The sequence below is a fragment of the Dysidea avara genome, chromosome 7, assembly GCF_963678975.1.
Source record: "Dysidea avara chromosome 7, odDysAvar1.4, whole genome shotgun sequence".
Classification (NCBI taxonomy): domain Eukaryota; kingdom Metazoa; phylum Porifera; class Demospongiae; order Dictyoceratida; family Dysideidae; genus Dysidea; species Dysidea avara.
The window spans coordinates 33347441-33371254 of record NC_089278.1 but is presented as its reverse complement, the minus strand read 5'-3'; the positions used below and the strand labels follow the sequence as shown (position 1 = coordinate 33371254).

Below are 23814 nucleotides of genomic sequence, written 5' to 3'. Positions count from 1 at the left end.
TGTGAATCAACATAAGCCACCAGTGTATATACTATCCCACACTTCCTGCTGCACTCTCCACCACAGCATTAAACAATGCTTGCTATATACTTTCTAAAAGGCAGTTATAAATATATTATGAAATTAACTACATGTATTCCCATGTTTTAATTTTAAAAATTATTTTTACACTAGTTTGTTTACAAATCCATTTATGGATAGCTAACATGATAATTAGAGGTGCTAGTGGTGCTTGATATTACACAGTACTAAACATGTATATCAAGTCAGTACAGCAGCTATCAAGTAGTCAGGTAATATTATCAGAGTTAACAAACACCAGTGTGTTGCTTTCTACTGAATGTACTTTGTACTATACAGTATATTGATTAATACCATACCTGTTTCACTGCCCATACAAAAGTCTCAATAGTAGCAGTGAAATTTTTCCTGTATTTCACTGGTAGCAGTGAAAAAGTTGTAATTGCAATTTCATTGGCTAGAATTTATGTTAACAATTAGTGTTGACACATGTTTAGTACATAGTGACAAATTGCGTACATAGCAACACTAATGCACAGCATGCATATATGCAGCGATTATGGTATTAACTGGGAATAGCATGGGTAGCAGCGAAATTTAGGATAAATACCACTCTTGTTGTATTGGAAATTTATCCCCATTTCCAATACAACACTCGTGGTATTTATCCCAAATTTCACTGCTACCCATGCTATTACTAGTACATATCCAACTATATAGGTTGTGTATAACATGCTGTGGTCAGTAATAGTATGGCTTCTGATATATATATATATGTACCAATTTTACACCTCAGATCAAAGGAAAGCCAGTGCATATATATCACATATCGCACTGACTCAAAATGTTAACGAGATATATGCACTGCTACCAGTGCGTATATCTCGTTAAGGCAGTGCGTATATCTCGTTACACACTGCCTTAACAAGATATATACCACACCTGTGGTTGAGATCAAAAGTGCCACGCTGTGGTTTATAAATATACCACGGCAAACTGTGGTATATAACTGATATACCACGCTTTGTGGCTACGCTTACCATATATGGTGTAACTTCACACATTCCTTATCTAAACGGTAAACAAGTCTCTAATAACAAGTGCCTAAATCAACCAACAATTATTCACCTCAGGAACTGGAACAAGTTTCAATGAACTCTTGTCTCCTTCGTGGATAACTCACTAATCGCGACTATGTGGGCGTGGCACTATTAAAAGTGTAAAACGTCTGATCCATCAAGAATTTCTATTGATTTCCATCTCCAGGAGGTGCTGTTTCACTATAACTTACTATCTATAATCGTTTTCATCTACTGGGGTGTAGAATATAACAGTTATAACATGATTACTCGGGATATGACTAAATATACGCACTCTCACTCGAGCGCTGCGCGCTCTCGTGAATCGTGCATATATTTTAGTCATATCCCTCGTAAGCGTGTTATAACTATAAAATACGCACTGCCACCAGTGCGTATATCTCGTTAACTTGATACTTTGCACACCTAATAGGAGTGCAGAATCAGACAGGGTGAACACGAGGGAGCAGTGAAAGTAGAAAACAAATGTCTCCGCGACCAAAATCTTTAAACAACTTGTCTTCTGGTGCTCCCGGACAAGCCCCCAATTTGTTACGTGACAGGATTCGGCATGGCACGAAGGATACACACTAACATCCACAGTAGCCAAACTCAGCGGTTTACTCTTATTACAGCTCCCTTCACGCATGCGCACCATATCATAACAAAGATGATGATGAACAAATGGCTAAAGTTGGTAGATTTCAGTTCTTTAAAAAAGTACTTTTATCAGGTCCTTTTGACTTCATATTTGCTATGTACTATATAGACCTAACTTTCCCAAAATATTAACTTCTAAGGCTTCTTTTGAGGTTAGAAGAGGTATCTAAGGTGGTGTTAAGGCGATTGTTCTAACAGGATTTTGGAAAAACATAGGCAATTGCTATTATGAACCACTACCGTGGTTCATGGTATGACTGCTGTGTAATATATTATGTGATTGTTCTATTAGAATTTCTGACTGCTCTATTAGAGTATCTCGATCTTTTTAATGGAAATGTGTAATCTACAGATTTTCCCACTGTTAAGACTTTATAATCACCTCAAATAAATTCCAGATTCCCACACATACCCAGAAATTATTCTGACATAATCACCGCATCCCTAACTCATGGGCTAGCAATTTCATCTTATCCTTCTTTGCAGCACTGGAAATTCCACAGTCTGGAGCAACTTTCTCAGATCCTTTATTAATCGCAACTTGATGTTTAGCACTATTAACAACACGGCATTATTGGAACATTATTATATGAAGAGTTTGCTATCTCTTTCTTCAAAAGGTTGATAGTGATTTGAGGAGGAGCAAAGCCAAATTTGACTTCTGGCCTTTATACATCATTTTAGTACCATAAGTAGACCACTTATGTTCTAAGTCTACTATGTGTAATATTTACCTACATGAAAACTGCAGACATTTTGAACACCATACTTGTACATCCTCACAGTGATAGCTATTAAACAAATGAACTCTTGGTAAGAATTTATTTAACATAGCTGTAGACATTAGGAAGATGCACTAAAATGTTTACTTTGCTAGCATGGAGCTACAAATTCAGTTACATATGCAGTGAAACCTCACTGAGTGACTACATTATAATGACAATCCTGACAAGTAGATCACAAATATAATAGTGATGAACTTATAGCGCCATCATTTACTATGGTAGTTCAGGGACCACAAGATGACTGCTAAAAGCACTCACAAAAAATCCAACTTGTATAACAATTTACTAGTGTGGTGATTACCAAGCTTGCATGGTCCTAAAATGACCCTCTGCAGTCATTGAAAATTTTCTATTTCAATGAGTTTTCTGTTAACTAACTGCGAAAGCAGCAGAATTAATTCTTACAACAGTAAGTCTGTGCAGCCATAACATTTGCTATTTCGATGATTTTTCTGACTTTGCTGCTGTTACCTAATTTTCTTTCTTTTACTAAAAGCATTAATTCACTGGATGCATGTCAATGCCTTCATCAGTATTATCATTCATCACTATGCACTTAACCAAGAATTGTCCATAGTATCAGATCATGCCTTAGATAATCGAACAAGTGGTGTGATAGCAGACATACTTTGCTTATACTATATAATATATCAAATTTTGTAGCAGCATAGCAAATTTGGTTCAAAATCTGCATTGCAAATATATAATAATAAAGATTTTGTCACAAAATTAATTATCTTTATACGTCTAATACCATACTTCAAATATTTCTATAGCCATACAACAATCAGTACAAACCGAGACCAAGTACTAAATATTTACCGCAACTTCCTTATTTAAACTAATGTGTAATTTTATTAATTGAGTAACGTTTGGGACCATAGAATATGATTTTCAGAAGGAAAACAAAATTGTTAAGTACATAATACTTTTTAAGACTGACTTGATTGATACAGCCATTATTTTTAAGAAGTGGTCACTACATATGGGTTTCACTATAGCTTATATAGGCTTTTGTAAGTGTTACATATTTCTTTGAAATGTGCACTGATGGTATTTGTACACCTACAGCCCTCAGACTTCAGGTGTACGTATTACACAGATCACTTATATCCATGTAACAACTTATTATGTACATACATATACATACCATCTAGAGTTGAATATCAGGTTTGAACAAGCCACACAGTCTATTACTGAAGGAGATGCAATCACAGTCAAATTATTAGCGGATTACTCTGCTGGGACAAATGTTACCTTTGCTATACAAATCATTTCCCTTACTGCTACTGGTAAGTTACTAAGTTACTAGTGACTAGATATTGTGTATATTTTCAGTGTTCTGTAATTTGCTTTATTTCTATGGAAAATATTTCATGATAATTTTTGTCAAAGGATTTTTGTGTGGTTTACATGACTGCTCTCTATTAGAGTGTCTTGACCTATTGCATCACTATTAACTGCAGTGGTAAAACAAAATTAAGACTTTCCTTGTACAAGCTCCATTAACAAAGCTAATTTGGTGTTTAGTTGTAGTTGATAAAATAGGCCATGACCTTTTCATCATCATTATCCTCCACAACTTTCAAGGTATTGATTCTTATTGTGCCTTAGTTGAAGGAAGCTAACTGAAGGAAGCTAACTAATAGCTTTAATGTTAGCCAAAAGCAGTAAGTCACACAATAATATGCTTAGAAGCTTTCTATACCTAGTTGTGTAATAACTTATTGTATACTTTTTGCATTATGTTACAACAAAATAAATGGTGTGTATATAATTATAATGCTGAGGCAGACCCAGGGGGCTGCACCATGATCAGGGTAGTATAGGTAGTTATATAAAGGGGGAGGGAGGCACAGCCCCCCAGAAGCTACAGGTATTTAACACTGATATTTTCAATGTAGAGTAGTTTGTGTACAAAATATCCAAATCATAGTAATAATCATAGTTTCTAAGTGATCTACATTGATCAAGAGCTGAATGTAGGGACAAATGTGGCTTAATATGGAGTATCATTTGTCTTACTTTTGCTTTTAAATCCCAGTTACACAGATTACAAGGTTACAAATATTTTATGCCCTCATTTACAGACATAACTGCTCCAACCAATATTTTGTGCCCTCATCTACTGTTCCAACCAATCAGATGTAGTCATGTCTCATGATTACCCATACTTCTCTCTTTAAGTAAATTGTCATGTAAGAATGACATACAAAGTAGCAAGTGAATTAAATTCCTTATAAGCTACATAAGTGCCCATGGGTAGGTACAACTTTTCATACTCAGTGTAGGATTCTTTATAGTGTTACATAAGATGACTGTTCTATTAGAGTATTTGACTGCTCTATTACAATCTTTTTTTCTTTTTTGGTGTGTGCGTGTGTTGGGTGGGGGCACATTCCCCCTTTCCCTCTTCAGGATCCACCACTGATAGTGGCTATTTAGAAAAACATGTGGATTGGTTTTTTGAAAATACTGTATTGTGTGTTTAATAATTATAGCTGAAGATTATCACAATGGTATTTTTGTGACTACCATAAGAGCAGAACAGCATATTGCTCACCTAAATATTCCAACTGTGGATGATAATCTAGTTGAATTAAATGAATCCTTAATTATACAAGTTGGTCAGATAGCATCCAATAGAGCAATACAAATGGTGGAACCGAATTCCTCAACAATATTGATCATTGACAATGATGGTAAGCACTATTAATACTTTATGTAAATGGTACTACATTTCAATTTCACTGCAGAAACACATGTTGAGTTATCATCACTTCAATATACAGTCACTGAAGGAAGTTATCTTATGTTAACTGTTGTATTGGACAAAGCATTAAGCTTTAGTGAAACTGTGTACATCAGAACCATCACATCCAACACTTCATCATCAGGTTAAGAATATACATCGTTACACTATTACGCTGTTATATTCACTATGAAATATTACAGCCACAGCTGATGATTACAGCTCAAGTATAGTAGCAGTCCATATCAGTCCAGGAGTCTGGAACACAACAGTATCACTAGCTATTATTGATGATGACCTACTAGAACCAACTGAATATTTCAATGTTTCACTAATACTACCATCACTTTTGCTGAGCAAGAGCATTTCTTTAGGAAACATTAACACAGCTACAGTAACCGTCATGGACAATGATGGTTAGTAAAGCAGCAACTGTGATTTTAAGGAAAACCAATATAAATCGTAGTAGTTTCAAGGTGGATGGTTTTAGGCTTGTACCTAGTATGCTGGCATAATTTTGAGAAAAATAGGTCACCACTTTTGTGAGAATAATTCCGGAATAATAGAATAGTTACAGGCATAATTTTAGAATTACTGGACACCCACTGGAATACTTGGTGGAATTAAGGGGTGTGCCTCTCCTTGATTAGCTAGAAGAAAGAGTTAAGCTACTAAGAATGTTATATAGCTGGCATTATTATACGATTGCTGGTTGAAAGGGGCTGGGCATAATTTTAGAATTATTGGACACCCACTGGAATACTCGGTGGAATTAAGGGGTGTGCCTCTCCTTGATTAGCTAGAAGAAAGAGTTAAGCTACTAAGAATGTTGTATAGCTGGCATTAATATACGAATACTGGCTGAAAGGGGCTGGTAAGCCTCTAAAAGATCGATATACTCTAATAGAGCGCTCAAATACTGTAACAGAGCAGTCAAATCGTTTCATGTTAATAATCTGCAGCCAGTATCAGGGATTTGACTATTAATTAAATCCGGCTAAACTACATACTTATGTCAGCATCTTGAAAACTAGGTGACTAACTACAGAAATTAAATGAGCATTATTATGGAATAATAGGCTACATATAGTACAAGAATAAATAACAGAATTTTTTGGGAAATTCTGGAAGGAATAATAGGTAAAATTCTGAGCATAATAGGCTCAAGCCTCAAGCCTAGATGGTTTTAATTGCAAGCCATTTAATCAGAGGTACTGAGTATATTATGAGCTTGAATGTTTCACCAAAATTCATCAATTTTAGTGCTTTCCTTACAATGGTAGCTGACTGTCCACCATTTTAGACAGAAAATTAGTGGAGTATAGTAGTTGTATCACAACTGCTCATCTTGTATATAGTGGAGAATGAGGGTAGGCTTCAAAATGGAGGGGGAGGTGGTGAAACAAAATTATAGGATTTTGTTAGCTCCTTACATAAAATTACAAAAATCAGCAACACAGAAAGTATTTGGCCAGCTTTACATTTACAAGTTCATTTACCCTTATGCACAACCATTTTTCATCTATTCAAGACCTTTCCAAGTTTAGAAGCTGACATTTACCTTTGTCATACTGCACAGTAAATTATATAGCTTTCTAAACCAGTTTTAATGAATGCCAAGCCTTAAAACCAGTACTGTGGTAGTGGTGGGATTAAATGGTTTTGTCTGGCATGTAGTTTGGATTGATTTCATAAAATCTGATCATTTCATGTATACTAATTCTGTTTTCATTTAGCAACATATGTTTCACTCTCAGCTAATGTTTATTTTACTCATGAAAATGATTACCATGTTACAATTCTGGTGACATCGTCAAGCATCAGCACAACTATATTTGGACTTGAATTACACATCATTGAAGGCTCTGCAACAAGTAATACATTGTTTATGCATATGCATACAACATACTGTCTCAGAAAGCCTATCACATGATATATAACAGCTGGTATATAAATGTTATAGCACAGAAATTATTTTGTCATTTACTTTTCTAGGCATAAGGGATGCAGGAATTATGCCCAATTATTTTGGGAATAATGATGAGGTAAAATAATTGAGCATTATTCCAGCATTTTGATGAGAGCATAATTGGCATAGAAATAAATCAAGATACTCTAATAGAGCAGTCACTTTAACTAGTATTTCAAAACAATATTAGGGATCTATGCAATAAAAATAGTTAAACAAGATATGAAAGATGATATTACAGCATAGCTCAGTGAGAAGTCCCTACTTTGGCATTGAGCAAAATACTTGTCATATATATATATATAGCTAATGTGCATGCCGAAGTAGGGACTTTCCCACTGAGCTATGTTGTAATATCATCATTCATCTCTTGTCCCACTACTTTTTATTGCAAAGTTCCCTACTTCATTTTTAAATTAATAATTCTTTGAAATACTATATAGTTTGTTTAGTTTTTGTTGTAGCACAGCTAGCTACAATGTAATTTGTGACTGTTCTATTAGAGTGACTTTTATTAGAGTATGTATCTCGAGTCAGCCTAGGGGTGTGCAGCTAACTAGACCAATAAGGGGTGAGGTTATCTCTTTTACTGTTAAACAATTAGTTAGATTGTTAAGAAGGTGTGGTCTCCATACTCTATCACTATTAGTCCATCTAGATCTTTAATTGATGGGCGTGGTCGTGAACCTATCGCGAACGGGATACCAATCGCGAACTCGCAGATATCTAGCTAGTATATCTCTTATAGTAATGCCTGGACTGAAGCGCTTCTGAAATCCAGCTCTGAAGAAAATTCTGTGGCATCTATATATGCTGCTGAAAGAAAGTGTTAATAAATGCCTCAGTATAGTTTCGTGGTTAAAGAAGAAAACAAGCAGCCTGACTGAAGATAAAAGAAAAGACAAGGCGCAGAAGGCCTACACTCATTGAACCCCAAAAGACACATCCCACTGGTGACTTTGTTATTGTGGTGTAAAATGGTGGCCGTTGCCACTTCGTTTGGCCTCTAGGATTGCAAATGAGGTGAGGTAGTGAGGCAAATTAAATTTTGAGTTTTGGCAATTTAGAAAAAATCTTTATTTGGTCACCAGTATGTGTTTTCTTGCTTTCAATGCTGTATTTCATGTTAGATTGACTAATATTTTATTCCACAAAGGCGATTTTTTGCTCCATAATATTTCTCTAGAATGATTTTAAAGGCAGAAATATTGGCAGCGCATGTCACTTTGGGCAATCCCTACATAGAACGATTGGCGTGGAATATAGTTCATTACACTACACAAAAAAAATATTTTTCTAAAATGAAACTTAAATGAAATTTTCAGGAAATGTATAAGTTTATCACAAAATTGCCATAATTCATGCACATTTGTGACCAGATTTCATATTACCCTGCTTCCACACACACAAAATCAAACTTATGTTTTTACCAGAAATGGATTGCTGGTCTAATACACTACCATATTCCACTCTGTATTTCCTTCAGGACTGGCAAGTCTGGTTTCTGCAGCAGCTTTCTTCTGACCCTGTCAAAGCCAGGAGTGGAATTTTGGCACCATTAAATGGCCATGGCTTTGTTGTAATGGTGTGTAGTGAGCTGGGACTTCACAGAGAGCTCACCAATAGTGTTCTCAGTCAATTTAGAGTGATTTGAGGGCCACGGAGGGCCCAAGCTTGGCCTCTGGATTCCATTCATCTTCTTGCTCCATTTTATACTCCTATATTAAGCCCACCCACCGCCCCTATTACTACCATCTGTGATATTATTACCCGCTCGAAAAAAGCTAAAATGGGGCATATTTTGGGTATTAGAAACTTATAGACCCACACAGTGATAGATAGTAAATAGATGAATAATTGGCACAAATTTTGTTTGCACAGCTGTAGATACTAGGAAGTTACTACTCGCCATATCTCCTAACGAAGCTTTGTACATCAAAGCCGGGTTTTGTCAAATCCAGTCACATTTTGTGAAAGGAATTTGGCACATTCCTTTAAATACATTACCAAAAGATAAATTAATTGTGACAATTCTGTTTAGAATTCCATATACATCCAGGAATTTTGCACAGTCAGGTATTTCTGACTCCAGGAAATGTCATAATTCGTTATGCACGAAGCCTCAGGAAGCATACTTTTTTTTGTGCAGAGAATTACTCATTGTACTACTCTTAAAGTGTCTTGCTAGAAAAAGAACTTTTCTTACAAATTGATACAGCTAGATTTAGCAGTTATTGCTGTTTAAAAGTCTTGCTGTGCATTTTAATTACTATACTGAAGAAAAGTTATAAAAACTGTGAGAACAATGAGTAAATTTTGGGAATAATAAAAGCATAATGATAATCTTTTTTGGAGAAATTTGGAATAGCATAATGATGGAAATTTTGAGCATAATTCCCACAAGTTTACTAAGCATAAGATCTATCTAATCCAAAACAGCCAAGCTGTAAAAAAAGTGTGCGGCCCTCAGAAAGGCTATGGTGAAAAAGATGTGAAATCCAAGGTGGCGGCCAAGAAATGGCTGTGATGGTAGGTTAATGGTAAAAATTTTAATAACGACAATTCAGGTGAATTTTTGTGCCGCTTCACAAAATTTACCTGAATTGTCATTATTAAAATTTTTACCATTAACCTACCATCACAGCCATTTCTTGGCCGCCACCTTGGATTTCACATCTTTTTTCACCATAGCCTTTCTGAGGGCCGCACACTTTTTTTACAGCTTGGCTGTTTTGGATTAGATTTCATTTCTTTTTGTATTTGTATACCCCAAAGCTGGCCTATGGCCAGCTTTGGGACTTTTTTAACCTATGTTTTTTTTCTTTACTACAGGAAGAAGAAAAGATGAAGTAGATGTACTTTAATATTTTATCAGTAAATGTACAAATTATATATATGTGACCGGATTTGCGAAAAGGGGTCTTCCACACACATCCAATTTACGAATTTTGGCAGTTCATAATGTCAGATAGGAAAATAGTATTGCCTTGAAATTTGGACAGTGATGAGTAACAACATAGGTTAATACATGAACAAAATTTCAGGTTAGTATCTTCTTTGAGCATAAAGGTATGGTCATTCAAGTTCATAGAATTGGATGTGTGTGGAAGACCCTTTTTCGTAAATCCGGTCACATATAATACATATGTGACCGGATTTGCGAAAAGGGGCCTTCCACATATCCAATTTGCCAACTTTGACAATTGATAACTTCAGATTGGAAAGAGCTATTGCCTTGAAATTTGGACAGTGGTGATTTCTTTGCAGCTGAACTCTCTACATGATGGTTTCTTTGTAGCTGAACTCTCTACAAGGTAATTTCTTCTAGCTGATCTCTCTACAGGGAGATTTGTTTGTAGCTGAACTATCTACAAGGTAACTTTTTCTAGCTGATCTCTCTACAGGGTGATTTGTTTGTAGCTGAATTCTGTGCAGGTGATTTGTTTGCAGCTGAGCTCTTTACGATTTCTTTGTAGCTGAACTCTCTACAAAGTAACTTCTTCTAACTGATCTTTCTACAGGGTGATTTGTTTGTAGCTAAACTTTCTAAATGATGGTTTCTTTGTAGCTGAACTCTCTACAAGTTAACTTATTCTAGCTGAACTCTCTACAGGTGATTTGTTTGCAGCTGAACTTTCTAAATGATGGTTTCTTTGTAGCTGAACTCTCTACAAGTTAACTTATTCTAGCTGATCTCTCTACCGGGTGATTTGTTTGTAGCTGAATTCTGTACAGGTGATTTGTTTGCAGCTGAGCTCTTTAAAGAATGGTTTCTTTGTAGCTGAACTCTCTACAAGGTAACTTCTTCTAGCTGATGTCTCTACAAGGTGACTAGTTTGTAGCTGAGCTCTCTACATGGTGGTTTCTTTGTAACTGAACTCTCTACAAGGTGACCTCTTCTAGCTGATCTTTCTACAGGGTGATTTGTTTGAAGCTGAACTCTCTACAAGGTAACTTCTTCTAGCTGATCTCTCTACAGGGAGATTTGTTTGTAGCTGAACTCTCTACATGATGGTTTCTTTGTAGCTGAACTCTCTACAAGGTAACTTCTTCTAGCTAATCTCTCTACAGGGAGATTTGTTTGTAGCTGAACTGTCTACATGATGGTTTCTTTGTAGCTGAACTCTCTGCAAGGTAACTTCTTCTATTGATCTCTCCACAGGGCGATTTGTTTGTAGCTGGACTCTCTACATGGTGGTTTCTTTGTAGCTGAACTCTACAAGGTGATTTTTTCTAGCTGAACTATCTCTTTCCATAGTTGCATGAACTCCCTACAAGGTAACTTCTTCTAGCTGATCTCTCTACAGGGTGACTTGTGTGTAGCTGATCTCTATACAGGTTTCTTATTTCTAGCTGATCTCTTGAATTCTCTTCAGGGTGACTGCTCTATTAGGATGACTGCTCTATTAGAGTATCTCGATCTCGCACTTGCTGCACCAAGTTGGATTTCGTGTTATAACTCCGTGGCTTTAAGTCTGATTCTTCTACACCATGGATGAGCCTTTCTAAGATTATTACTCCATCTGTATAACGATTTTCAAAGCATTACCCCAAGCGGTTTATCTGGTAGGCGTGGCAAGCAGTCGTTTTTTTATTAGCTAATCTCGATTGCGTAATTGTTACACACTGTTGGTTTTTTCGTTGTATCTTCCTGTTTTTTAACTCAATTTCTTTCAAACTACAAAAGGTTTGAGGTTCAATAGTTAACCTATTCACCCACCGATTTTCAGCTTCTTTCCATACGCGGTTTACCCTGTAGGCGTGACAACATATTGATGTTATTTTTCGTGAATAATCGCTCATAACTCTTTGCCTGTTTATCGTATTCCAGTCAAAGTTGGTACCGAGATGCGCATTTATATCCCCCTTCTGTGTGCCAAATTTCAAGGCAATCGGATATGGCGTTCGAGTTTTATAGCAGTTTTTGTAAGTGTGCGACAAGAAAAAGAAAAAGAAGAAAAAAAACCAAGAAACTGAGCCGATTTTTGAAGTCGCATATCTCGGGAACGCGCGAAGCGATTTCGCTCAAATTTGGAATGTAGAGTGCTGCAGTTGGGGGGCATGTTCACAGCAAAAATCGTCTTGTTTCATCAAGGAAGCACAGAGCTACGGAGGTGCGAAAATTGCATTTTCTTTCTTCCTGTCAATATACTCACGGGTGTTACGCGCCGGCTTCTTGGGCCGCACGACACACTACCGTGTGTCTTGATAAGGTAATAATGGAAAAGTACTCAAGATACGTACATAGTAATGTGCTGTAAAGCCAGTACACCATACCATGAGTATATTGACAGTAAGAAAAACAGCATGATATTCATGCATGCATAACCCCATGCTCCCTATTCCAAATGGAATGAATATATGCCCTGTAACTTTGATGTCCTACATATCAGTTTCTATAATCTTTTTCTTGGGGGTTAGATTTATCTTCTCCTTTTTTTGCACACTTTACATAAACATTATAAAGAGTAAATGCATAGCTCAATTGCTCTTTATAATGTTTGCTCTTGAATTTGGCTTACTTCAAGGATGTTTTACAAATAATATGTTTGTTGCAAATCTAATAGGTGTGTTCAAGAGTTATAGTCAACTATTTACACCAATATTTTGTCATTCCTGCAGGTAAACCACTTTTGGGAGCAATTTTACAATCTGTCTGTGCACAGGGTAACCATCATAACTCAAACCTTTTGTGATTTAAAACCAATTTTAGTGACAGCTACAGAGTTAAAAGGAGCAAACCAACCTGAAGTAAAATGACAGGGTTGAAATATAGGTGTACTCTAGTAGAACACTCACCAAAAATTAAAAAGGGGCAAAGAAAATGTAGGAAAATTTCTCCAGGGGGGACTTCCATACCCATTTCCGAAATCTTAATCACTGAACCTCTGCTATCAGCTAGTTCTGTAGCTCACTTAATTTCTACTTTATAAATCAGAACCTACAATCTACTCATTTAATGTTGTTCACTCACCTTACTCAACTGTAACAGTGTGCAGCTCCGTATCCACTTCACTGCTAGTTCAGGCTGGCCATCTGTTTATCCTTCACATGGTTGTTACTGCTGTAGACCTCACACCATCAAATGATTGTGGAGGGGTTTGATAAGTGTACAAGGCCTCGACAGCCATGGGATATTTTGTTTTGTATTACTTTTTTATTGTTGTGTGGAGGAAAAAGAATGTAAGGTGTTAATATTGAATTTTTTCCTTTTTGACAGATACTTGGGATAGCGAGATGTCTGGGGCAAGGCTAGCGATAGTCCCCTCCCAGACTCTTGCTATTATCTTAAGCCAAACCATGTGTTGAGCTGTGCATTACATGAACCTAATCAGCTGTCAGGCCTTGTACTATCACATTCCCTCTATCGGGGCTGTATATCAACAGCAATTACTCTGCTAACACTCCCGTCGTTGCTGTAGATGTTGTGTGCATAACTTTGAGAGTTTGTTTGAGTATGTTTGTTTAGCAGGAAAAAAATCTATTTTTGGCTAAGTAGGGGGTGTATTAAAAAGGCAGAGGATGAACCAGTGCTTGCCCTAGTGACAGCGATACTGGTGCAATGACTATGCAATATGTATTGAAACTGCTGCCGCCAATGCTGTTGTTGCTGCTTTAAGGACTGCCTCTGCTGTGCATAGCACAAATACTGTGTCTCTGCCGAAGCTGTGCGAGTAACAAGCTGTGCAGATAATGAGTTGCTGTGCTGTTGCTACTGCTGGATCTGCTATTTGACGGTTGCTTCTGTTTTGCTTGGCATTGTACCTGTACTGGTGATGACTGGTTGCTGCTGCCCTTGCTGTAGCTGCCGTTGTAATGACTGCCTCTGTATTTGTACTTAGCTGTGACTTGTTTAAAGCTGTTACTTGTGGTTAGCTCTGGAAAGGGGAAGAAAAGAAAAAAAAACAGAGCAAAAAAGGAACAGAGCACACACACATACATTATGATACCACATACATAGGGGGCTCTTATATATGACTTTGAGAGCTAGTATACATACGTATACCTGCGGGTAATTTGATAGAAAATGCATACATGTGCATGGTCATATTGCAGATACAACGGTACACTTGTCTAAGATGTTCGGTATAGTTGTGCAATGTGGGTGGGTGGGAACTTGGGGAGCTTTGAGTAGGGCGGAAGGTGGTTGTAATAAATGTGTTCGCCATGCATGCGCTATACTTTTTTACAAGTTCAGCTATTCTCTATTTGATGCCTGAGGTTGTGGCTTGGTCGTTACATAATAGATTATGCAGCGTGCTTGCTGTTCGTTCCAAAATTAATTCATTTAAATGATCATTTAAACATTATTGTAATTTCGTAGATCTACCAATGGAGAAATAGATTATTCTAGAACATTCTATACATGTGTGTTCTATTAGAAATCCTTTAAAATGTACACTCTATTAGAATATTTAACAAAATAAAATATGATACTATTGTAACTTCTATATTCCATCATCATCATCATTATAATATTATCTGTAAATAAGAAAAAAAGTGGGTAAAACAATCTCCAAAACCAGTTTATATATATATATATATATAGCTAACTATGAGTTATTTAAAATACAAAATAGGTAACAGCAAAGCTGTAAAAAGGATGCAGCCTTAAAAATCCTGGGTGACACACATCATTAACATTAACATCATTGCAGGTATTTGAAGGCTGCATCCTTTTTTACAGCTTTGTTGATTTTGCGTGCATGGAATTTAATGCTTATGAAAGTTGCAGACTGAAACTGATGGTGCACGGTATGAGAAAGCAGCATTTGCACTATATCAGCATATCAACTAACTATGCAAATTCTAATTTAAAACATACCAACTCACTCCATGGTCGAGCTTGTGTATTACAACTACATTGGGCATTCCTTGCAACCAGAACCCTTGGAGAGGCCAGCTTATTAAAGTAATGTATTTTGCTTAGTTTTTTTTATTACTGCTAACATTACATATGGTATTAACAAGAGTTTATAATGATGTAGGGAGAGTGTCAAACTACACTATACCCTGTGAAATATGAGCCCGTAAAATCCTATGGCATTGTTCAACCAACTCAGTGATTTGTGTTGATTGGTGACTAATTATGAGAACATGGGCACGGGCATGCACATTGGAGAGATTGAAGCTACAGAGTGAAAGAACATTGTAAAAGTATGACACAACGTGCTGAGGAACTCAGTACAAAGAGAAAGGCACAGCCAACTAACCTCGAAAGCCATAAATATCAACTTCGTGTGTGACGTCTTAATTCGAGGTTTCATCATGGTCGCCATTCCATGCCTCGACAGTTCTGATAGTGAAAGTGACATGTCTAGATGGGGCTTTAGCCATAGGGATTCAATGCAGACCACCCGACCAAACAAAGAAGATGTTAAATCTGGGAAATCAACAGCGGTCAGGTTTACGAGAGGACACAAAGGTATGTGGTCTACTTTACGGCTCATTTTTCATTGTGTATAGCGAAGTTTGATACTCTTCCTAACATATTATAAACACTTGGTATTAATAATGTACAATTTTCCAATATGTATCATCTCTCACATGCACAAGTATAACATGCAACATTATTAAGTTGTTGATAATATTTTGTGTTCAATAGTCTCTGATTTTGGTTCACCAAGCACAATTCCGATACATTTTGAGGCTAACATCACGGAGGTGGTAGTAAATATCACTATTGTGGATGATGCACAACTAGAACACACTGAAGAATTTAGTGTTGATCTAGTGATACCAGATAATATTAGAGATATCGGAGTAAATCCTGGCTTCATTTCTAGTGCAGTTGTAAAGATAGCAGACGATGACAGTGAGTGAATACAACGTTATCTAAATGTCATTTACTGTAGTTAATACTTTGTTAGCTGTTTCTGTAGAGTTTACACAACCAGTATTTAATGCATATGAAAATGAGTCAGAAATAATAATAACACTAGATGTCACTCGTCCTGCACTAGCAACTTTTATTGTAATTGTATCAGCTACACCTGGTACTGCTGATGGTAAGTGGCAAGTGTTTGACCAACTACAGGTTATTAAAACGCTCTCAGGTTCTGATTTTGTTGTTGGTAACACAAGTGTGACATTTGGGCCAACTGATACACAAGCTAACTTTTCAATTGTTATCAGAAATGATAACAAATTGGAACTCACTGAAGAATTTAGTTTAACTTTGATTCTTCCTGACACATCTACAGCAATTGGAATAGAGGAGGGTGCCCCAGTATTTGCAAATGGAAGAATATTTGATGATGACAGTATGTTATAAGTAGAGTTGATATGTGTTTACACTGCTATTATTGAAAACAGGAATAACAGTTTGGTGGTCGATTGATACAGCTGTAGTGACTGAAGGAGAAATGATATCAATTAGTTTAATGTTGGATAGAGAACCTGGTGTACAGTTTAATGTATCAGTATATGCTACTAATATTAACACTACAGGTTAGTAAGCAAAAATATATAATTATGTGGCTGTATGCATGTGTTTTTGATATTTTGTATGCGTGGCATGCATGCATGCCTGCATACATAATAGCGTAAATAATTGATTATCATTAGCATTTTATCAAAACTATTGTAAGTTTGTAAGTGAATAACCTACAAAGATCCAGTTTTCACTGTTCGATAGACGATTCTTCAGAAACTAAATTTCAAAATGCTGATGGAAGTAATCAGCTCATTATGTCAAAAAGTGTAAAACCATAAATTAATCAATCATTGTTGTCATTAATCTATTATCGTATAACTTTCTGTGAAATTTTACGGATTTACTAAAATTTTCTATATAACATGGCGATATTCTTGAAGAGTAAGTGACTCAGGTTTGACTTTGTTGTGCTCTTGTATTGTTCTGTAATTACAATCTAATCAAAAACAGCCAAGCTGTAAAAAAAAGGTGCGGCCCCCAAAAAGGCCATGGTGAAAAAAGATGTGAAATCCAAGGTGGCGGCCAAGAAATGGCTGTGATGGTAGGTTAATGGTTACATTTTAATAACAACAATTCAGGTGAATTTGGTGCCAAGATCAAGCGGCACAAAATTCACCTGAATTGTCGTTATTAAAATGTAACCATCAACCTACCATCACAGCCATTTCTTGGCCGCCACCTTGGATTTCACATCTTTTTTCACCATGGCCTTTTTGGGGGCCGCACCTTTTTTTACAGCTTGGCTGTTTTTGATTAGATATCACTTCTTTTTGTATTTGTATACTGCAAAGCCGGCCTATGGCTGGTTTTGGGGCTTCTTTAACCCATGTGTTTTTTTCTTTACTACAGGAAGAAGAAAAGAACTTAAAGAAGAATTTTAGTACTTCAATTATTTTTGATTTTATTAGTAATTATATACATATATTTATTACATGCCCATTATGCCCCACAGGATATTTTTTTGCAGCTGATCTCTCTACTGGGTGACTTGAAATGTAGCTGAACTATATACAGGATGGTTTCTTTGTAGCTGAACTCTCTACAAGGTAACCTCTTCTAGCTGGTCTCTCTACAGGGTATTTTGTTTCTAGCTGAACTGTCTACAGGTGATTTGTTTGCAGCTAAACTCTCTACATGGTGGTGTCTTTGTAGCCGAACTCTCTACATGATGGTTTCTTTGTAGCTGAACTCTCTATAAGGTGACTTCGTCTAGCTGAACTCTCTACAGAGTGATTTTTTTGTAGCTGAACTCTCTGCAGGGTGATTTGTTTGCAGCTGAACTGTCTACATGATGGTTTCTTTGTAGCTGAACTCTCTACAAGGTGACTTCGTCCAGCTGATCTCTCTACGGGGTGATTTGTTTCTAGCTGAACTCTCTACAGGTGATTTGTTTGCAGCTAAACTCTCTACACGGTGGTTTCTTTGTAGCTGAACTCCCTACATGATGGTTTCTTTGTAGCTGAACTCTCTACAAGGTAACTTCTTCTCTACAGGGTGATTTGTTGTAGTTGAATTCTCTACAAGGTGGTTTGTATGAGGCTGAACTTTCTACATGGCGGTTTCTTTGTAGCTGAACTCTCTACAGAGTGATTTGTTTGCAGCTGAACTCTCTACATGATGGTTTCTTTGTAACTGAACACTCTACAAGGTGGCTTCTTCTAGCTGATCTTTCTACAGGGTGAATTGTTGTAGCTGAACCATCTACAAGGTAACCTCTTCTAGCTGATCTCTATACAGGGTGATTTGTTTGTAGTTGAATTCTGTACAGGTGGTTTCTTTGTAGCTGAACTCTGTACATGATGGTTTCTTTGTAGCTGAACTCTTTACAAGGTGACTTCTTATAGCTGAACTCCCTACGGGGTAATTTGTTTGCAGCTGAACTCTCTACATGGTGGTTTCTTTGTTGCTGAACTCTCTACAAGGTGAATTCTTCTACCTGATCTCTCTACAGGGTAATTTGTTTGTAACTGAACTCTGTACAAGTGCGTTTTTGTGGGTGATCTCACTGCAGGTTGATTTGTTTGTAGCTGAACTCACTAAAGGGTGATTTTGCTTGTAGTTGAACTCCTTGCATTGTATCTAGTTTCTAGCTGATCTCTCTACAGGGTGATTTGTTCGTAGCTGATCTCTCTACAAGTTGACTTGTGTGTAGCTGATCTCTCTGCAGGTTGATTAATTTGCTGCCGATCTCTCTACAAGGTAATTTGTTTGTAGCTGAACTGTCTATAAAGTGATTTATTTGTAGCTGATCTCTCTGCAGGTTGATTTGTTTTAGCTGAACTCTCTACAGGGTGATTTACTTGTAGCTGAACTCCTTACATTGTGTGTAGTTTCGAGCTGATCTCTCTACAGAGTGATTTGTTTGTAGCTGATCTCTCTACAAGTTGATTTGTGTGTAGCTGATCTTTCTACAGGTTGATTTGTTTGTAGAGGTGTACCGATATGAGTTTTTGGCATGTACCGATATCCGATATTGATGCAACCAAAGAAGCCGATAACCGATAGTCGATCCGATATTTGCATTAATATTTTAAGTGCACATTTACCTACCCTACAACCACATGTGCATGTATTCATTGCTATACTCTGCCTGTGGTGGTACACTGCTTGGGTTTCTATTGTGCAATCCAGACGATTAGGCACCCACAAACGTTTTTATGTACACTCCCATGAAGCCTAAAATGGATATTTCTGCATTACTGCGAATTCGAATGGCTTGTACAGCAAGTTTCCTTGGTTACTCTGACTCTTCTTTTATTACAAAGGTATTCTATAACTGCTTCATTTGTAAAGACTGTGATAGGCTTTGCAGCAACAAACACGAGATTCGTGTGTATTTATATGGCTTCTCGTAGCGTAGCGCTTGTTGCAGAGTGAACAATAAGCCACTGGCACTAATGAGCCACATGAATAACGTAGAAAACCAATGCATAATCCGTTTATGTACAAACTATTGCTACTGTATAAATATCGGTAGCGATATCGGTCCTCCTGCTGTTCTGTACCGATACCGATATTGGCAAAAAATGCCATATCGGTGGCCAATATTGTAGCCGATCCGATTATCGGTACACCTCTATTTGTTTGTATCCGATCTCTCTACAGGGCAATTTGTTTGTAGCTGATCTCTCTACAGGGTGATTTTTTTTGTAGCTGACCTCTCTTCAGGGTGATTTGTTTCTAGCTGATCTCTCTACAGGGTGATTTTTTGTAGCTGACCTCTCTTCAGGGTAATTTGTTTCTAGCTGATTGCTCTACAGGTTGATTTGTTTGTAGATGAACTCTCTACAGGGTAATTTGCTTGTAGCTGAACTCCTTACTTTGTGTCTAGTTTGTAGCTGATCTCTCTACAGGGTGATTTGTTTGTAGCTGATCTCTATACAAGTTGATATGTGTGTAGCTGTTCTCTCTGCAGGGTGATTTGTTTCTCTACAAGGTAATTTGTTTGTAGCTGAACTATCTATAAGGTGATTTGTGTGTAGCTGATCTCTCTGCAGACTGATTTGTTTTAGCTGAACTCTCTACAGGGTGATTTGTTTCTAGCTTAGCTCTCTACAGGTTGATTTGTTTGTTGCTGATCGCTCTAAAGGTTGATTTGTTTGTAGCTGAACTCTCTGCGAAGTGTTTTGTTTGTAGTTGATTTCTCTACAAGGTGATTTTTTGTAGCTGACCTTTCTTCAGGGTAATTTGTTTCTAGCTGATCGCTCTACAGGTTGGTTTGTTTGTAGCTGAACTCTCTACAGGGTGATTTGTTTCTAGCTTAGCTCTCTACAGGTTGATTTGTTTGTTGCTGATCGCTCTAAAGGTTGATTTGTTTGTAGCTGAACTCTCTGCGAAGTGTTTTGTTTGTAGTTGATTTCTCTACAAGGTGATTTTTTGTAGCTGACCTCTCTTCAGGGTGATTTGTTTCTAGCTGATATCACTAAAGGTTGATTTGTTTGTAGCTGAACTCTCTGCAAAGTGTTTTGTTTGTAGTTGATTTCTCTACAAGGTGATTTTTTGTAGCTGACCTTTCTTCAGGGTAATTTGTTTCTAGCTGATCGCTCTACAAGTTGGTTTGTTTGTAGCTGAACTCTCTACAGGGTGATTTGCTTGTAGCTGAACTCCTTACATTGTGTCTAGTTTCTAGCTGATCTCTCTACAGGGTGATTTGTTTGTAGCTGATCTCTCTACAAGTTGAATTATGTGTAGCTGATCTCTCTGCAGGTTGATTTGTTTGTAGCCGATCTCTCTACAAGGTAATTTGTTTGTAGCTGAACTGTCTATAAGGTGATTTATTTGTAGCTGATCTCTCTGCAGGTTGATTTGTTTTAGCTGAACTCTCTACAGGGTGATTTGTTTGTAGCTGAACTCCTTACATTGTGTGTAGTTTCTAGCTGATCTCCCTACAGGGTGATTTGTTTGTAGCAGATCTCTCTACAAGTTGATTTGTGTGTAGCTGATCTCTCTGCAGGTTGATTTGTTGGTAGCCGATCTCTCTACAGGTAATCTGTTTGTAGCTGAACTCTCTATAAGGTGATTTGTTTGTAGCTGATCTCTCTGCAGGTTGATTTGTTTTAGCTGAACTCTCTACAGGGTGATTGCTTGTAGCTGAACTCCTTACATTGTTTCTAGTTTCTAGCTGATGTCTCTACAGGGTAATTTTTTGTAGCTGAACTCTCTACAGGGTGATTTGTTTCTAGCTTATCTCTCTACAGGTAGATTTGTGTTGATTTGTTCATTGCTGATCGCTCTAAAGGTTGATTTGTTGCAGCTGAACATCCTGCAAAGTGTTTTGTTTGTAGCTGATCACTCTAAAGGGTAATTTGTTTGTAGCTGAACTCTCTCCACAGTGACTTGTGTGTAGCTGAATTCTGTGTAACTGAATTCTCTAGAGAGTGACTTAATTGTAGCTGAATTCTCTACACAGTGCATGACTTGTTTATAGCTGAACTTTCTTCAGTGTGACTTGTAATGTTCTGAATCTCTATAGTGATATATTTGCTTAACTCTCCACATGGTGACTGTCATCTTGCTGAACTGTCTATAAGATTAACTGTTTGCAGCTGAACTCCCTACAGAATAACTTGTGATGTAATAAAATTCTATAATGGAGTAAATAAATTAGCTGAATGCTCTATTAGGGTGACTGTTCTATTAGAGTATCTCGATCTCGCATTTGCTACACGGAGTTGGCTTTCGAATCATAACTCAGTGGTTTGTAATCCGATTCTTCTGTACTACTGCAAGGACTTTCTATGAAGATTATTCCAGCTATACACCGATTTTCAGCTCATTGCTCTAAGCGGTTTGCCTAGTAGGCGTGAAAACTAATACTTTTTTATTCATAAAAATCGATCGCGTAATTGTGACACAGGTTGGGTTTTGTGTCCTATCTCTGTGGTCTTTATCTCGATTTCTTTCAAACCACCAAAAGGCACTCCTACGATGGTTACTCCATCTACATAGCAATTTTCAACTCATTCCATAAAGCGGTTTACCCTGTAGGCGTGACAACAAATCGATCTTGTTTTACGCGAATAATCGGTCATAACTCCTGAACCATTCATCAGATTTGTACCAAATTTGATGCTAGGATTCGCCTTTGGACTCCCTTTCTGTGTGCCAAATTTCAAGGCGATCGGAGTACGCGTTTGCTTGCTATAGCAATTTTTGCAAGTGTGCGAAAAGACGAAGAAGAAGAAGAAAAAAAAAACGAAGAAAAAAAACGAAACTTTGGCAGCTCGTATCTCGGAAATGGCTGGAGCGATTTCCTTCAAATTTGGAATGTAGACTCCCTTGGCTGGCGGGCAACTGTGTAGCAAATTTGGTTCCAATCAGATAAGTGATCACCGAGATACAAATGTGTGAAAATGACGTTTTCGTTCTTCCTGTCAATATACTCACGGGTGTGGCGCGCCGGCTTCTTGGGCCGCACGACACACTACCGTGTGTCTTGATATGGGTTTTTGAGGATGGTGAAAACCACCCAACTATTTGCAATAACTTGGTATCTAGCATTAGGACTAGTAGAAAATATACAAGAAATACTTTCTAACACTTTCCAGTAAAGAAAACCATGTATTTTACTTTTGTTTAATCTGTATACTACCAATTTCATTATAATACCGTTTACGTTACACATGTTTCAATATTGTCGATAATAGATGTGCATCAATTATTGGTTGTTTATGCTACATACATACATCCCCCTTGTGATTGCTTTTAAGACCATGCTTAAATCAATGATTGAAATTATTTAATATAATTACTGTATTATAGTCATTAAGAGGTAATATAATATAATAAACACTTCTTATCTACCTCACAGGATATGATTATTCAATAACTCAAACACTTGTTGCATTTGGGGCTAATGAAATGATGCAATCTATCAATATTGCAGCAATAGCTGATATGCTACTAGAGTACAATGAAAGTTTCCAAATGTCATTTGAACCTACTGCAAGTGCACAAGAAATAGGAGTAATAACTGGTTCTCCTTCAACAACTACTATTACCATCTTAAACAATGACAGTTAGTTAAAAAATAACATGTGAGATAACATTGACTGGTATTATCTTAGGTGTGGCGGTCAAATTTCAGACATTACAATATTGGGTTGATGAGGGATCAGTTGTATCAATCACAGTATTAGCTGACAAACCTATTTATAACAACTATTCAGTTTTACTGACTACTTTCATAAACTCATCCTTACATGCAGCATCAGGTGTGTACATTGATTTCATGTATGCATGTCATATGTAATAATGTGTTCATTTATATATTTGTGGATATTGTGTATAGATGAAGACTTCAATAGTTGAACATTTCAGGTGGTTTTTGCTCCAAATCAAACTTTGGCACATTTACTGATCACTGCATATAAAGATGTGTTACTAGAGCAAAATGAAACTGTGGGGTTAGATGTTGCCTGTACAGCTAGTATAGCATCTAGCTCCTCAAATAATGGGCATGTTTTCCTATTGTTGCCCATCCCGCGATTATTATCCTTAACCTAGGAGGAAAACGCTTCACTATACTGAGTTGGTTCTGGGTCTTTTACCTTGTTGTACTTAGCCTTTAGGTTCTTCACCTTCATGCGGCACTGCTTGTAATCAAAACCATA

The 23814-nt window shown here is 37.0% G+C and overlaps 1 protein-coding gene across 1 annotated transcript in view; it reads left to right on the top strand.

The window, feature by feature from the left end:
- LOC136261460 (scavenger receptor cysteine-rich type 1 protein M160-like) overlaps positions 1-23494 on the top strand; it is a gene marked incomplete at its 5' end in the record, with an annotated part of 163506 nt that extends 140012 nt beyond the window's left edge. Inside the window, 11 exon segments of the mRNA XM_066055468.1 lie at positions 3703-3837; positions 5047-5247; positions 5302-5442; positions 5501-5713; positions 7034-7171; positions 15872-16081; positions 16137-16274; positions 16323-16529; positions 16582-16716; positions 23013-23219; positions 23269-23494. Of these exon segments, the coding sequence (XP_065911540.1) occupies positions 3703-3837; positions 5047-5247; positions 5302-5442; positions 5501-5713; positions 7034-7171; positions 15872-16081; positions 16137-16274; positions 16323-16529; positions 16582-16716; positions 23013-23219; positions 23269-23453 (1910 nt within the window).
- Positions 23495-23814: the final 320 nt, after the last annotated feature.